This window comes from Tamandua tetradactyla, chromosome 7, assembly GCF_023851605.1.
Source record: "Tamandua tetradactyla isolate mTamTet1 chromosome 7, mTamTet1.pri, whole genome shotgun sequence".
In the NCBI taxonomy this organism is placed as follows: Eukaryota; Metazoa; Chordata; class Mammalia; order Pilosa; family Myrmecophagidae; genus Tamandua; species Tamandua tetradactyla.
In genome coordinates this window covers 90,380,978-90,397,457 of record NC_135333.1, presented here as the reverse complement: position 1 = coordinate 90,397,457, position 16,480 = coordinate 90,380,978, and the positions used below count along the sequence as shown (strand labels likewise).

General features: G+C 37.8%; 1 protein-coding gene across 2 annotated transcripts in view; it reads right to left on the bottom strand.

Moving 5' to 3' along the window:
* The window catches only part of BMAL2 (basic helix-loop-helix ARNT like 2), an 85,336-nt gene that overhangs the window by 50,532 nt on the left and 18,324 nt on the right, over positions 1 to 16,480 (bottom strand). The window contains exons 2-3 of one of the 2 annotated variants that reach the window (XM_077170383.1): positions 5,086 to 5,236; positions 2,566 to 2,667 (exon numbers count right to left, since the gene is read on the bottom strand). In XM_077170383.1, the coding sequence (XP_077026498.1) occupies positions 2,566 to 2,667; positions 5,086 to 5,236 (253 nt within the window). The remainder of the gene's footprint in view (positions 1 to 2,565; positions 2,668 to 5,085; positions 5,237 to 16,480) is intronic. The other variant, XM_077170384.1, reaches the window with a different exon arrangement.

Sequence of the window (16,480 nt, the reverse complement as noted above, 5' to 3'; positions counted from 1 at the left end):
ATCTCAGTCTAAAAAAAGAATTGCTTTCATATTTATGGTATTTCATCGGAAAAATTTTCACACACACACCACTTGATTCTCACAACACAATGATAAAGCTGATACTATGTCCATTTTATAGCTGAAGAAACTGAGGCCTGAGAAGGCGATGACTGCTCGAGGTCACAGAACTAAGAAGCAGCCAGGTGAGGGTCCCGCGCTCATCGTGTGCAGGTGGGGGGCTTCCACTGTACCTGGCCCTCTCCTTGTCAGCCTGCCCTGTGGTTGGCACGTTCCAGTTTCTCTTAAGCAAAAGAGAGGGTCAAATTAAGTCAGCTTCTTTTCTCTTTTTAAGCCGACTTCATATTTGGGAAGTAAAATGGAGAAAATACTCATACAAAAAGAAAAGATCATTTACTTCCTTAATGGTATGGAATTAGACATACATATACAACACATATTCAAAAGCTAAACTTTGGCTTGTTTAAATCGTGCTTTTGCTCTGATTATAGATGTTTTAGCAAACAGGACTCACTGACTGAACTGGGCTCCTTAATGTGAAATCCAAACATACTACACTTAGGAAATTCAAATATACTTTTATCGCATGGTTTCTGGTAGAATAGAATAAAGGTGTGAACTTGTGAGTCAAACATTTCATTCCTTTGAAGTGTGAAACTATATAAGTAGTAAATTTTCTACTTGTATTTTTTCTCTGTTCTGGTATTTGATTTGTATTCACAATATGTTTGCATACAGAGTGTAACAAGCTTTCTGATATGAATAATACATACCTTAGATGTGCTTTCTTAGTCTAGCATTTTATACTACGGTAATACGATTTTTTTCCAAAACAGCGCAAGCTTTCTTTGAAAACTACTTTCACTGCATTCTGAATAAATTATAGGCACTCTCCCTAAGCCACCCAAAGGCACATGAAATTGGAAGCAGATACATTCTCAAAACATTGTCCCAGTTTGCAGCTTTTCATGCTTCCATCTTTTTGAAAGTCTCTATCTTTTGTTTCTGTGAGATTCTCCCACTGCAGAGCCATGTCTTCTTATGTTCTGAGTAGGCTTCCCCTCCCCTCTTTACTGTCTTTAGGCCAGTGTAAACCCAGACTATGTTCTCAGCCCCTAAATCTTCCCACTCCATACACTTTCCCCCATGACTTCATCCTTGCCCATAATTTCAATTGCTTCCCGTACATTAATATGTCTAAATCTCTTTCTTGAGGCCAGGACTTAACCCTGAGCTCCAGACCTGTGCTTGCTTGAAGACCCCTATATTCTCAGTATGTCCAGAACCAAACTCAACATATTTCCCTCATTCTCAGTAAACAATAATATCATCCTTACCTGGGTGCCCAAGTCAGAAAACCTGGACACTTTCTTAAATTTCCTCTTTTCCCTAACAACAGGGGTATGAAATAGCAGATTGCTATCATGAAGACCTAAAGATTCTATCTTCTAAATATTCATGAAATGTCTTTCCTTTCCATGCCCTTCCTGTCTAGGGTCACTCTCTTAGAACAGTGCTCATAAAATCTAATCCATAATCTAGCAGAAAGCTCTCGGCGGTCCTTTCTGCCTACTGGGTTTTCCTCCTGTAGCCCACTGTCCATGTTGTTTCCAGAGTGATCCTTTGAAAATGCAAATCTGATAAGTTTCTCTTGTACTTAAAAATCCTTCAGGTCTCTCTATTGAATTCAAGATAATGTTTAAATTCTTTAGTTCAGCTGACTAGGTCCCTCATGAACTCGTCCAAGTTTAAGCCTCAAGTCTTACCCCATGGCTCACCCCCCTCAGTCCACTGTGACAACCACTTGCTTCCTGGTCAGCCATGGGCTACTTCGCATCCCTGTGCTTCTGCACAGTTGCTCCTTCCACCTAAAATACCTCCCACTACTGCTCCACTGTGGCTCATGTCTACTCTTCATTTAAAACTCAGCTTAAGGCAACTTCTCTAGCAAGTTGTCCTTCAACCCAACACCAATCGTACTTAAATGTACAACTTTTTTTTTGTCAGAGTACCCAGCATCTCTATTATGGCAGTTATCACGATGTGCCATACGTATTCATATCTTTTATACTTGTACAAATTTCTTGAGTGCAAGGATCTGTGTCTTATCTGTGTCCCCGCCTCCTAGTCTAGTGGGTGTCACATAGCAGGTATTCAACCAGTGTTTAATGCACACATACCACATCATCACTGAAGACCTTTAAAAAAAAACAGCTCTCCATTCACAACCAACAGTGCTGTAGAAAGGGTAAACATATTCATACATTCTTTCTGTTAAAAAATGTCTAACCCTGGAGCCACATTAATGAAATCGGTTTCATCCTTATTGTCAGACTCTGATGCTGTGAATCTCTGGGAGGATACTGTTCAATCGGCACTGTGTAAAGTTCATGAAGAACTTTGACATCCACCATTTCGATGGAGGGAGAAGGACAGGGGCAGAATGGTGAGGCTCTGAGTTAGAGAGAAGGCAGCTCAGTGGGGGATACATTTTCTCTTTCCACTGCCACTTGATGCTCTCTTCAAGTAGGGAGGGAATATGTCAAATGATAGTCCAGGACTTACCTGCTGCCACTGGATGCTGATATTTCTATCCTTCTTGAAAGAAGATAGGTAAAGGGATCCTGAGAAAGCTTCTCCACCACTTTTCCTGATATGATTCCTGACCTGGAAGGAAGGTGGCTTGGGTTACCCCCTATCCTGGCATGTTGGGCTGCCCTCAATTGCTAGAAGTATCTTACCCAGCCCAGTTGTAATGAGATGAAAAGCAGGGTGTAATGGAGAAAATACCACACTAAGAATCAGGCATTCTAACCAGTTGTGTAACCTTGGGCAAGTTGCTTGATGTTTCTGAGTCCTAGCTTCTTTATTTTCTAAAATCTGACCATTTATTAAATGACTATTAGTGTTATTTACAGCCAAAAAATCATTACCTTAAGTACTTTACATATTATAATATTTCTCCAACTGTGACCCTGTTCTCACATTCACCCCCCAAAACACTAAGATCTCAACCATATTCCCAAATTGGTATAAAATTATTACCTCTAATAGTCACTGGCCCATCTTCAATAACCTTAATCACATTTAGATACTAAGAAAGAATAATGGTACTTATATATTCTGAAGAATAAGGAAATGATACGTAGGACTAACGGTCAATTTTAGCACAAGATGTGTGGGAATTTTATCTTGATAACTTAGGATGAAAAGAGCAAATAGCTCTATAAAGACTATCACTTGATCAGCTACATTATTTACAATCATCCACACTGATGGAAAAGACAAAGTGAAAAGCAGACAAATGAAAAAAGTAGAGAATCTTAAAAGTATTCATATGTGGCTTGGGGAGTACACTGGTTCCTACATTTGAGTAACACAGATTCTGATGTCTTGGGAAATGAAAGTAAATTATAAAGCATATTGTGAAGAATGGAGTCAATTCATGTTTCATTATATCTTCATCCTGTTCCCTATTCAGAACTCCTTCCTTCCATTTATGCTGGAGAATCAGCATCAACTTTCACATTTATGTAAAGACCCAGTCTAACGTGAGTTGCTCTGGGTTACTATATGTATTTTACCCTGTTGTTTTCTTCGTATAAACCCTAGCTTTGAGGAGATCATTAAAGAATATTTGGGGCTGCAAGGTGCATTAGGCACCAAGAATTAAGGAAGAGAGCATAAGCATCCTGAAAATGACTTTATTACTTATTTGGCTTAATAAATATGAAAAATAAGTGTTTAATATGACTACTCTGACCACAGATACCCAAGGGTTGACTTATATAAATAATGAGTAACGTGAGAAGTGAATGGAGTAATTACTAGCTTAAGTCAAACATGCAGGAAGATGCCCTCTATACTATTAACCATTTTGATTATGTCAAGAATCTTGCCATGATCATAAAAGTTAAGCAAATTAACCTCATGTTCTTTTTTTTAGATTTTTTATTGATATATAGTATATATTCCACATATCATGTTATCATCCAAAGTATACAATTAATGGTTTACAATATCATCATATAGCTGTGCATTTATCATCACAACTGATTTTTTCTTTTTTTGTGAAAAATAACATATTACAAAAAAAGCAATAAATTTCAAGGTATATCACAACAATTAGTTGTAGAACTAATTTCAGAGTTTGGTATGGATTACGATTCCACAATTTTAGGTTTTTACTTCTATCTGCTCTAAGATACCAGAGACTAGGAAATATCAATATAATGATTCAGCACTCATACTTGTTTGTTAAACCCAACCTTCTCTGTATAACTCCACCATCACCTTTGATCTTTCTCCCACTCTTTAGTGGTACTTGGGCTATGGCCAGTCTAGCTTTTCCATGTTGGAAGGGGCTGTCAGTAATATGGGATAGGGGGATGGAACTAGTTGATGTTCTGGAAGGGCTGGACCCTCTGCATTTCAGGACTTATCTGGTCCAGAGACCCATCTAGAGGTTGTAAGTTTTTGGAAAGCTACCTTAGTGCATGGAACCTTTGTAGAATCTTACATATTGTCCTAGGTGTTCTTTAGGATTGGCTGGAATGGTTTTGGTTGGGATATGGCAAGCTATGATAGGTAGCAATGTCTAATTGAAGCTTGTGTAAGAGTGACCTTCAGAGTAGCCTCCTGACTTCGTTTGAGCTCTCTCAGCCACTGAAACCTTATTTGCTACACTTCTTTTTCCCTTTTTGATCAGGATGGCATTCTTGATCCCATAGTAACAGGGCCAAGGCTCACCTCTGGGGGTCATCCCCCATGCCACCAGGGAGGCTTTCATCCCTGGATGTCATGTCTCACGTAGGGGGGAGGGCAAAGGTTTCCCTCGCAAAGGCACTGTATGTTCTTATATTTCTTTCAAACTCCCCTTGAACTTCCTAGATCCCTAATAACCTTCAAAGTTAAATGGAAAAGTACGAGGTCAACAAGTAACAGACATGGCAGGAAGGTGGGTAAATAACTGCCCCCATCCAAATGTCATCATGCACTTAAAAAATAATTAACTATTTAAATAGTAACCTTTCTCTTTAGTGTCAGAGATTTCATGGGAAATCTAAGAGGAACAAATTCACTTACTGGGATAGATCTGAATCACTTCCTTTGCGTTTTCTTGGAAATTCTGTCACATGTGGGTTGTAGGATTCAATAGCTGTTGGTTTTGCTCCTGGGCTCATCTGACTGGAAACCAAAGAAGCAATGAACTGGTTCCCTTCTATCAACACTTTATCTATGGAGATAAAACACAGTTAAGATATTTATTTTAAACATTAATGTTTATTTTATACACATCCAAAGTCACTCTTTTTCTGGGGGGAGGTGTGTGAGGTGCATGGTCCAAGAACACGTCACTTATTTTAAATGACAGTCCTATCTTTCTATTTTAAAAAGTACCATTAAGAACAGCATCACAAAGAATAAAAGACTAAGTATGTACACTAAAATATTGTAAGTGTATTTGTTAGTCCACATTTTGGAGTTCATATTTTCCTGTCTATTTATAAAATATATGAATATTGTAGAAAATGTGGAAAACACAAGGAGTAGAAAGGTAGGGGAAAAACCATCCATTTCACTAATTTTATGGTTTTTAGATTTTCCTTTTACAATTTTATCTATGGTTGTTAAGGTAGTTGAAATCATACTGTACTTTCTGCTTTATTTATTTATCATTGCGACATAAGTTTCCTACATTTTACAAATACTTTACAAACAATTATAATGGCTATATAATTGACCACTGTGTGGATGTGCCATAGACATTTGATCACAGTCCTGTTGACAGAATCTGTTTTTTCCACCATCACAAACATGTATTTTGACACATAAGGCTTTTTACCTATTTTTGGTTATTTCTTTTGATTAGTATCCCGGAAATGGAAAAACAAGGTAAAGGAACGTGAATATTTTTAATTCTGAATACATTTTGCTAAATACAATAAATAGCAAAGACTTTTATGTCTAAAGTGATCTATGAACTGTTTTATAAAATATAAAAATCAGAATCACTGAACTAGAAATGACCTAAAATCCAAACTGTGCCTCCTTGGAAAACTGCACCTTTCAAATCACAATGGACATAAGAATTTTAATTCATTTGTGCCTAATAATATAGACTAAAAACAAAAGCAATAACTGACGTAATTGCAAGGAGAGTGCATCAAATGTGTAGAGAAAGCTAAATAATTATTTGGATGAACATTTTAACCCAATAAGTTTAGAAGAAGAGAGACTAAACTAATAAGCTAATCGTTTATCATAAGAAATTAGAAAAAGAACAGTGAAATAAATCTTAAAAATTAAAAGAAAGGAAATCATAAAAATAACAGAAATAATGAAATTATTATATATGAAATAATGAAAACAAATATATAAGGAAGGAAATTAAAAAGCCAAACATTGGTTCTTCCAAGAGACTGGTAACTCTGATAACTTTCTGGCAAGATTTTTCTAGAAATAGAGACAGGAATGAAAATGGAGTCATAACTTCAGATGCTATCAAGATTAAACCATAATAAAATCTCATGAATACCAATAAGTTAAATATTTGAAAATATAGATGGAATGGAAAAATTCCTAGAAAAATTTAACTTACAAGGTCTGAAGCAGGAAGAAATAAAAATCTGAATATTTCTATATTTTTTCTTTATAAACTATATAAGTATATTGAAATAGAACACCCCGGCCTCTAATTCTTTTTTATGAGGCTTATATAACTTTGATATTAAAACTTGTCATCAGTACAACACAGAAAAATTATAGGCTGATCTGCCAATCTTCATGAACAAAGGTACAGTAGTCTGTAAGAGAATACAAGCAAACCAAATTCAGAAATGCATAAAAAGAATAATTCCTTATGTTCCAAATAGGTTTATTCCAGGTATCAAGAGTGGTTTAATACCAGTAAATCAATTAACATAATTTACCACAGTAGCAGATTAATAGAAAAATATATGATTATTTCAGTATGTGCAGAGAATGTAAATTGCTTGGCAAAATAGAAATAATAAGGAATTTCCTTAATATGAAAGTATTTATAAAAGCCTTAAGCAAACATAATATTTAATGAGAAATATTGAAAATATCCCCTTTAAGATGAGAAACAAGACAAGTTTTATTATTACCTCTTTTGAATACTATATTAAAAGACCAGTTCAGGAAAAAAGGTAAGAAACAGGTTTAAGAATTGAAAGGGAAAAGACCAGTTCAGGAAAAAAGGTAAGAAACAGGTTTAAGAATTGAAAGGGAAGAAAAAATTTTTTGTTGTTACTGTGAAATGATAAAATTGACATATAAAGACCTACTGCACTTCTACTTACTGGTAACAAACAGTAGGAAAACAGAATACTAAAAGACATAATTTATAATAAACCTCAAAAAATATGCAGAAGCTAGAGAATAAACCAAATAAAAATATATGAGATCTTCATGGAGAAAATCACAAATTTTTATTTAAAACATTAAAAAGGATTCAAATAAATAGAGAGATATGCCATGCTTGGAGGCCTCAATATCATGACGAGGTTCTCCTCAATTCTCCTTAAATAAATACTCAGGATACTTTTTTTTTTTTTGGTGGACCCTGACAAGCTGAATATAAAATTTATACGGAAATGCAAAGAAAGAACAGCAAAGGAAAAGGTGGAAGGAATCACCCTATCAAGCATCAAGACTTATTATATAAAGCTATCGTAATTAAGACAGTGTGGTATTGGTAAAAGAACAGACAAATACACCAGTAGAAAAATATAGAGAGCTGAGATGTGTATGCACATATGGATATTTGCTAAACGACAGAAGTGGTAGCTGGGATCAATGAGGGGAAGAAAGGCCTTTTTAATAACTCAGGCCAATGTCTTTTTATTTGGATAATGAGATTGAACCGCCCTGCCTTATGCCAAATGTAAAAACCAACTGAGGTTGGACCAAAGACCTAAATGAAAAAGGTAACAATATGATAAGGAAAATTCTAGAGGAGAGTATCTTCAGGATACTAGGAATAGACACACTTCCCCAGACACAAAAACTACAAGCCATAAAGGCAAAGAGTGATAAATCTGATCATCTTAAAATTACATCAGTGTTGACAAAAATACACCATAAAGAGAACCACTGTGTTTGGACGGGTTTAGCGTAAGTGCACAGAATTCAGAAGTGCACAGGAATGGTTAATGCAGAGTCCTGATAACTCCCTCTGGAAGGAGAGAAGACGACGCGGTCAGGGAGGGACACAGGCTGTCTTAGCCATCCGTGGTCTACTTCTTAGGGTGTGAGCACGCATTATTCACTTTGTGTTTAGTCTTTAAACTGTACCTGTAACGTTCATCATCTTCTTGTGGGTATAACAGTCCTCACAATAGAAAAGTGGGGCGAGAACTTGATCCGCGATGCTGACCAGGTGGGAATACCATTTCTAATCTAAGACTTCTAGGCCTGGACTCTCTACATGCAGCCAATTCAGGATCACCAGATACCAGGGAGATGCATTATAGGTTCACTTCTTATACAGCCTTCTAACGGATTTTGAATGGCAGAAAACAGCATGTTGCCATAGAAAAATGTGGGGAATTTCTTAGATCGAATAACAAATCAAGGGGAGGATGATAGAGAAGATGGGGGGGGGGGGGCAGGAAGCTCCAGGATTAAGTCTCTCCATCAGAACAGCTACTAAAACAGGCAGGAACTGTCTAAAACAACTACTTCAAAACTCCAGAGTGCAGAAGAATATTGTACAGCATCCAGGGAAAAGCAGAGAAAAAGGCTGGTAAATATTGCAGTAAAGACTAATAGATAGCTCTCTCCACGCAGCATTTATGACTATGCCCATCCCCCACTCTCCTGGCCTCCATGGGGTACAGCTCCTGGCTAGCTCGTTAGTGACTGAAAGGTACACACAAAGTCACTTCCCCAAGATCAAAGGTGAACACTTTGCTGCTGATAATAGCTTCTGATTAGCAAATTCGAACTGCTGCAATCCCAGCTCTAAGGGAGGATACTGTTCCAAACTGCCCAGGACAAAGGTAGCTGAGGAGAATTAAAGATATTGCACTTCCTCAGAGCTACAGGGGACAGACAGTTCAAGGGCTGCATTTGCTGGGCAGGTCAAGAAAGTGCAGCTTTGGGTAGGCTGCGGAGAAGCTCTGGTCCTTACTGATCCCCTCCCCAGCACAGATTGCAGCTTGTCTGTGCCCCTTCATGGGTCCCTGACCTTGTTCCAGCTGAAAGACACTGACTTGGAAAACTCCGCTCCAGCATGCCCCCTGCTCCCAAACTTGTCCTCCAAGTGAAAGCAGCTTGAGACAACAACAAAAACAGTGTAAGAAACTATAGGGGTGGACAATCTGGGGCGAAGGATAACCTGCTGTAAATACCTGGAAGGAGAAGGTCTCCTCCAGGGAACAGACAGGGCATTCAATCTCCTGCAAACAGACTGTGAGCCACTGATTGTACACCATCTATGGAATGTACGTGTGTGAAGATTCCTCACTAAAATATAAAAAAAAATCTTCCCGTAAACAGAGGAATTCCTAAGGTTAATAGCAAGCCCAAGCCCAGGACAAGACACAAGTCAAGAAAAGACAGGAAGGACCCCATCCTTTGCTATATACCTTGGGCTCACTCTCCTGAAAGGTCAGCTGACACGAAAACCTCTGTCATATCACCAGCTGATTACAAAATTAAGAAACAGGCATCTCAGAGGATAAGTCCCAGAGTGAACATTATAAAATATCAATGTTAAATAATATTAAATGTACAGTGTGCAAAAAAGATTACAAGACAAGCAAAGAAGCAGGACTTGATGGCCCATCCAAAGAAAGAGGGTAGAAATCCAGAAAACACCAGTGAAGAAGACAGAATGTGGGTGTACCAAACAAAGACTTTAACACAGGACCTTAAAAATACTCAAGGAGAATAAAAGAAATCTTAGAGAAAGAACAAAGGGTATCAGGAAAACAATGAATGAACAATATGAGAATCTTAATAGATCTCTTTTTTGGGGGGGGGGGGGTGCATGGTCTGGGAATCAAGCCCAGGTCTCCCGCATGGGAGGCGAGCATTCTACCACTGAGCCACCCATGCACCCTTTAATAGATTTTTTAAAGGAACCAAATGGAACTACTGGAGTTGAAGACCACAGTAAGTGAATGAAAAAATGAGAGATTAGGACATTCCCAGGTAAACAAAAACTGAGGGAACTCATCACTATTAGACCTGCCCTATAAGCAATTCTAAAGGAAATTCTTCAGACTGAAAGGAAGGGACACTAGATATCGATTCAAAGTGATGTAAAGAAATAAAGACCTCCAGTAAAGGTACCCAACTGAGTAATTACAAATGCCAGTACTACTGTATCGTATTTTTTTCTTTTTTGGTATGTACCTCTACTTCTTACTTCCTATAGATGGCTAAAGTGCAAAAAAAATAAAAAGTAATGACAAATCTATGGTTTTGGACATGCAGTGTATAAAGTTATAAAAGGTAACAAGCACAAAAAAGGTGGGGAGATGGAGAGGTATAGGAAAAGTACATGTGTATGCTGTTGAAGACAAACTGGTATCAAACTAAATATCATTGTTACATATGTAAAATATTAAATTTTAACCCCATGGTAATCACAAGGAAGATATATGAAAAATATATCCAGAGAGAAATGAGAAGGCATTCAATTTGGCAAAACACAAATAATCAAATAAATATAAAGTAGTCATTAAAAGTAGAATTGAGGGTTTAAAAAAGGTATGACTTACAAAGATTAAATAGCAAATGGTGGAAAAATGTCCTGCATTACCAATAGTGACTTTAAATGAAATGGGTTAACCTCTCCAGTCAAAAAGCAGAGACTAGCATAACAGATATAAAAAATACATTACCCAGCTATATGCTACCTGAAAAAGACTCACCTTAAATTCAAAGACATAAGTAGGTTGAAAGCAAAAGGTGGAAAAATATATACATATACCATATAATTAGTAACCAAAAGAGAGCTGGGGTAATTATACTAATATCAGATAAAATAGAGTTTAAGTAAAAACACTCTTACGAGGGACAAAGACAGTCATTATATACAGATAGATGGGTCAATTCAATGAGAAGATATAACAATTATAAAATATATCTGTACCTAACAGCAGAGCCCCAAAATATATGAAGCAAGCAAATACTGACAGATCTGAAGGGAGAAACTGACAGTTCCACATTAATAGGAGAATATACCACTTTCAATAATGGATAAAAAAAATCTATTCAGAATATCACTAAGGAAATACAAGACTTGAACAATACTCTAAACGAAATACACCTAAATGGGTATATATGGAACACTGCACCCAATGACAATAGAGTACATGTTAGGTCACAAAACAAGACTCAATTAATTCAAAAATATTAGAATCATACAATACATCTTCTCTGACCACAATGGCATGAAGTTAGAAATCAAAAACAGAGGGAAAAATGGAAAATTCACAAATACGTAGAAACTGAACAGTGTACTCTCTCTTTTTTTTATGCTATATGGTGGGGTCACATTTCATTATTCTTCCACATGAGTATCCCGTTACTGCAGCACCATTTGTTGAATTTATTATGTTTGTTTGGTTTTGGTTTATTCGTTTTGCTTACTTGCTTGTTTTTTGGGAAGTACATGGACCAGGAATCGAACCTGGGTCTCCAACATGGCAGGCGAAAATTCTATCACTGAACTACCCTTGCACCCTCTAACAATGTACTCTTAAACAACCAATGGGTTAAAAAAGGAAGTGAGGAAATGTCTTGAGGTGAGTGAAAATGAAAGCATAACATACCAAAACTTATGGAATGCAGCAAAGACAGTTCTGAGAGGGAAATTTATAGCTCTAAATGCTCATGTTAAAAAAGATTTCAAATCAGAGGCCTAATCTCAAAATGGGAAGAACTAGAAAAGAAAAGCAAACTAAGCCCAAAGCAAGCAGAATGAAGGAAATAACAAAGATTAGAGTAGAGATAAATGAAATAGAGAATTAAAAAAATAGAGAATTAACAAAACCAAAAGCTGGTACTTTGAAAAAAATCAATAAAATTAACAAACCTTTAGCTAAACTGACAAGGAAAATGACAGGACACAAATAACTGAAATCAGAAATGAAAGGGGGCATTATTATAGACTTCATGGCAACAAAAATTATAAGATGATACTGTGAACAACTGTATACCAACAAACTAGACAACATAGATGAAATGAACAAATTCCGAGTAACACACAACCTACGTACACTGACTCAGGAAGAATTAGAAGATCTCAACAGATAATCAATACTAAAGAGACTGAACCAGTGATCAAAAACCTTCCTACAAAGAAAAGCCCAGGACCAGAGGGCTTCACAGGGGAAATTTACCAACAATCCAAAGAAACAATATCAGTCCTGTTCAAACTCTTCCAAAAAATTGAAGAGGAAGAAACACTCCTTAATTAGTCCTATAAGACAGACATCATCCTCATACCAAAACCAGATTAAGATACCACAAGAAGGGCAAGCCACAGTGGCTTAGCAGGCAGGAATGCTTGCCTGTGATGCCAGAGGACCCGGGTTCGATTCTCGGTGCCTGCCCATGTAAAATAAATAAATAAACAAATAAATAAAAACATGCTATCAGCAATTGTAACAAATGTTCCATGTCATTGCAAGGTGTTAACAACAGAGGCATGTGGGAAACCTATATTTAAAAAAAAAAGATATCACAAGAAAATTATAGACCAACGACTCTCATGAATACAGATGAAAAAATCCTCAAAAAAATATTAGCAAAACAAATCCAACAGCACATGGAAAGGATTAAACACCATGATCAAGTGGGATTTACCTCTGGTATGAAGGTTGGCACAATATAAAATCAATTAATGTAAACCATCTGTGCTGGTTTGAAGCTGTTCTGTAACCCCCAAAAAGATCACGTTCTTTCTTTCCTGAAAAATTTTCTAAAAATATTTTTATTAGACTTCCGGAGAAGATGGCGGCTTAGTAAGACGCGCGGGTCTTAGTTCCTCCTCCAGAAAAGCAACTAAAGAAACAGAAACAATACGAAACAGCTCCCGGAGTCACGACAGAGACCAAAAAGACAGCGTACCCCATTCTGGAACAGCTGAACGGGCAGGGAGAATCTGCTGCGGTGAGCTACCCGAGGGGCGCGCGTTTTCCCGGCCGGGGCGGCTGGCGACTGGGGTCCCCTCCACGCACGTGGCTCCCCGGTCTGACTGGGAACGTTGGATAGCGGGGCCCTCCCGTCACGCTTGGCGTTTCGGGCCAGCTGGGCAATTAGGACCGGCACTCTCCCAAGCCGCGGCGGCCAGCGACCCCCACCTCCACGCGCGGTTTCCCGGGCGACTGCCGTGCAGACAGACGAGCGCCACGAGCGCCACCTACTGGGCAGGAAAAGAAAAACAGAGCCCAGAGATTTCACAGAAAAACCTTTCAACCAGCTGGGTCCCACACCCAGGGAAATCTGATCAAATGCCCAGACACCAGCAGAAAATAATGGATGACGCTCAGAAAATTGAAGATATGGCCCAGTCAAAGGAACAAACCAATAGTTTAAATGAGATACTGGAGCTGAGACAACTAATGCTGAATATACGAACAGAAATGGAAAAATTCTTCAAAAACCAAATCAATAAATTGAGGGAGGACATGAAGAAGACATGGGCTGAACAAAAAGAAGAAATAGAAAATCTGAAAAAACAAATCACAGAACTTATGGGAGTGAAAGACAAAGAAGAAAAAATGGAAAAAACAATGGATACCTACAATGGTAGATCTAAAGAGACAGAAGCTACAATTAGTGAACTGGAGGATGGAACATCTGAATTCCAAAAAGAAACAGAAACTATAGGGAAAAGAATGGAAAAACTTGAGCAGGGGATCAGGGAACTGAATGACAATATGAAGCGCACAAATATACGTGTTGTGGGTGTCCCAGAAGGAGAAGAGAAGGGAAAAGGAGGAGAAAAACTAATGGAAGAAATTATCACTGAAAATTTCCCAACTCTTATGAAAGACCTAAATTTACAGATCCAAGAAGTGCAGCACACCCCAAAGAGAATAGACCCAAATAGGCGTTCTCCAAGACACTTACTAGTTAGAATGTCAGAGGTCAAAGAGAAAGAGAGGATCTTGAAAGCAGCAAGAGAAAAACAATCTGTCACATACAAGGGAAACCCAATAAGATTATGTGTAGATTTCTCAGCAGAAACCATGGAAGCTAGAAGACAGTGGGATGATATATTTAAATTACTAAAAGAGAAAAACTGCCAACCAAGACTCCTATATCCAGCAAAATTGTCCTTCAAAAATGAAGGAGAAATTAAAACATTTATAGACAAAAAGTCACTGAGAGAATTTGTGACCAAGAGACCAGCTCTGCAAGAAATACTAAAGGGAGCACTAGAGTCAGATACGAAAAGACAGAAGAGAGAGGTATGGAGTAAAGTGTAGAAAGAAGGAAAATCAGATATGATATATATAATACAAAAGCCAAAATGGTAGAGGAAAATATTATCCAAACAGTAATAATACTAAAAGTTAATGGACTGAATTTCCCAATCAAAAGACATAGAATGGCAGAATGGATTACAATACCACTGCTAGGTATCTACTCAAGGGACTTAAGGGCAAAGACACAGACGGACATTTGCACACCAGTGTTTATAGCAGCATTATCTACAATTGCAAAGAGATGGAAACAGCCAAAATGTCCATCAACAGACAAGTGGCTAAACAAACTGTGGTGTATACCTACGATGGAATATTATGCAGCTTTAAGACAGACTAAACTTATGAAGCATGTAATAACATGGATGGACCTAGAGAACATTATGCTGAGTGAGTCTAGCCAAAAACTAAAGGACAAATACTGTAAGGTCCCACTGATGTGAACCGACATTTGAGAATCAGCTTGGAATATATCATTGGTAACAGAGACCAGCAGGAGTTAGAAACAGGGTAAGATAATGGGTAATTGGAGCTGAAGGGATACAGACTGTGCAACAGGACTAGATACAAAAACTCAAAAATGGACAGCACAATAATACCTAAGTGTAATGTAACTATGTTGGAACACTGAATGAAGCTGCACCTGAAATATGAAAAAAAAAAAAAAAAAAAAAAAAAATTTTATTATAAACAATAAAAAAATACAAACATTATTGACATACAAACATTTTTGACATGGTTACAATTAATAGCTCACAATGTCATCACATAGTTGTGTATTTATCACCATCATCATTTGCATCTCTCCAGCAAAAGAAATAAAAAAGAAAAATCTCATACATGCCATACCCCTTGATCCTCCCTTTCAGTGACCACTAGTATTTCAATCTACCTAATTTATTTTAATCTTTGTTCCCCCTATTACTCGTTTAATTTTTATCCATTTTTTTACTCATCTGTCCATACCCTAGAGAGCAGAAGCATCAGACACAAGGTTTTCACAATCACATAGTCACATTGCGAAAGCTTTTTTATTATACTGTCATCTTCAAGAAACATGGCTACTGGAACACAGCTCTACAGTTTCAGGTACTTCCCTCTAGCCACTCTAATATACCATAAACTAAAAAGGGGATGTCTACATAATGTGTAAGAACAACCTCCAGGATAGCCTTTCAACTGTGTTTGAAATCTCTCAGCCACTGACACTTTATTATGTCTCATTTCTCTCTTTCCCCTTTTAGTTGAGAAGGTTTCCTCAATCCTTTGATACTGAGTACCAGCTCATTCTAGGATTTCTGTCCCACATTACCAGGGGAGGTTTACATCCCTGGGAGTCATGTCCCACGAAGAGGAGGGGAGGGCAGTGAGCCATGTTGAGAGAGTGAGAGGCCACATCTGAGCAACAAAAGCGGTTCTCTGGGGGTGACTCAGGCCTAATTTTAAGTAGGCTTTGCCTATCCTTTGCAGGGATAAGTTTCATATGAACAAACCCCAAGATCGAGGCCTTGAACTATTGATTTGGTTGTCTCCACTGCTTGCGAGAATATCAGGAATTTTCCAAATGGGGAAGTTGAATTTTCCCCTTTCTGAAGGCCATTCCCCCAAAGGGAAGGCCATGTTCTTTTAATCCATCCCTGTGCGGGCCAACCCATTGTGGGTGGGAATTTTTTATTAGGTTGTTTTAATTGAGATGTGAGCCAGCCCATTCAAGGTAGCTCTTAATCATCTACTGGAGTCCTTTATAAGAGGATAAATGACAGAAAAGTCAAGAGTTTCAAGAAAGAGAAACACCCAGAGAAGAAGAAGGACCCACAGGAGCTTAGAGAGAAAGCCACTGGCACCATGAGCTGAAAGCAATGAATCCTGAATCCCAGGAGTGAAGGAGTAGCAGATACTGGCCATGTGATCTCCTATGTGACAGAGGAAACTAGATGCCAGCAGCTTTTCTTCAGAGAAAGTATCTTTCTCTTGATGCCTTAATTTGGACATTTTCACTGTCTTAGAAC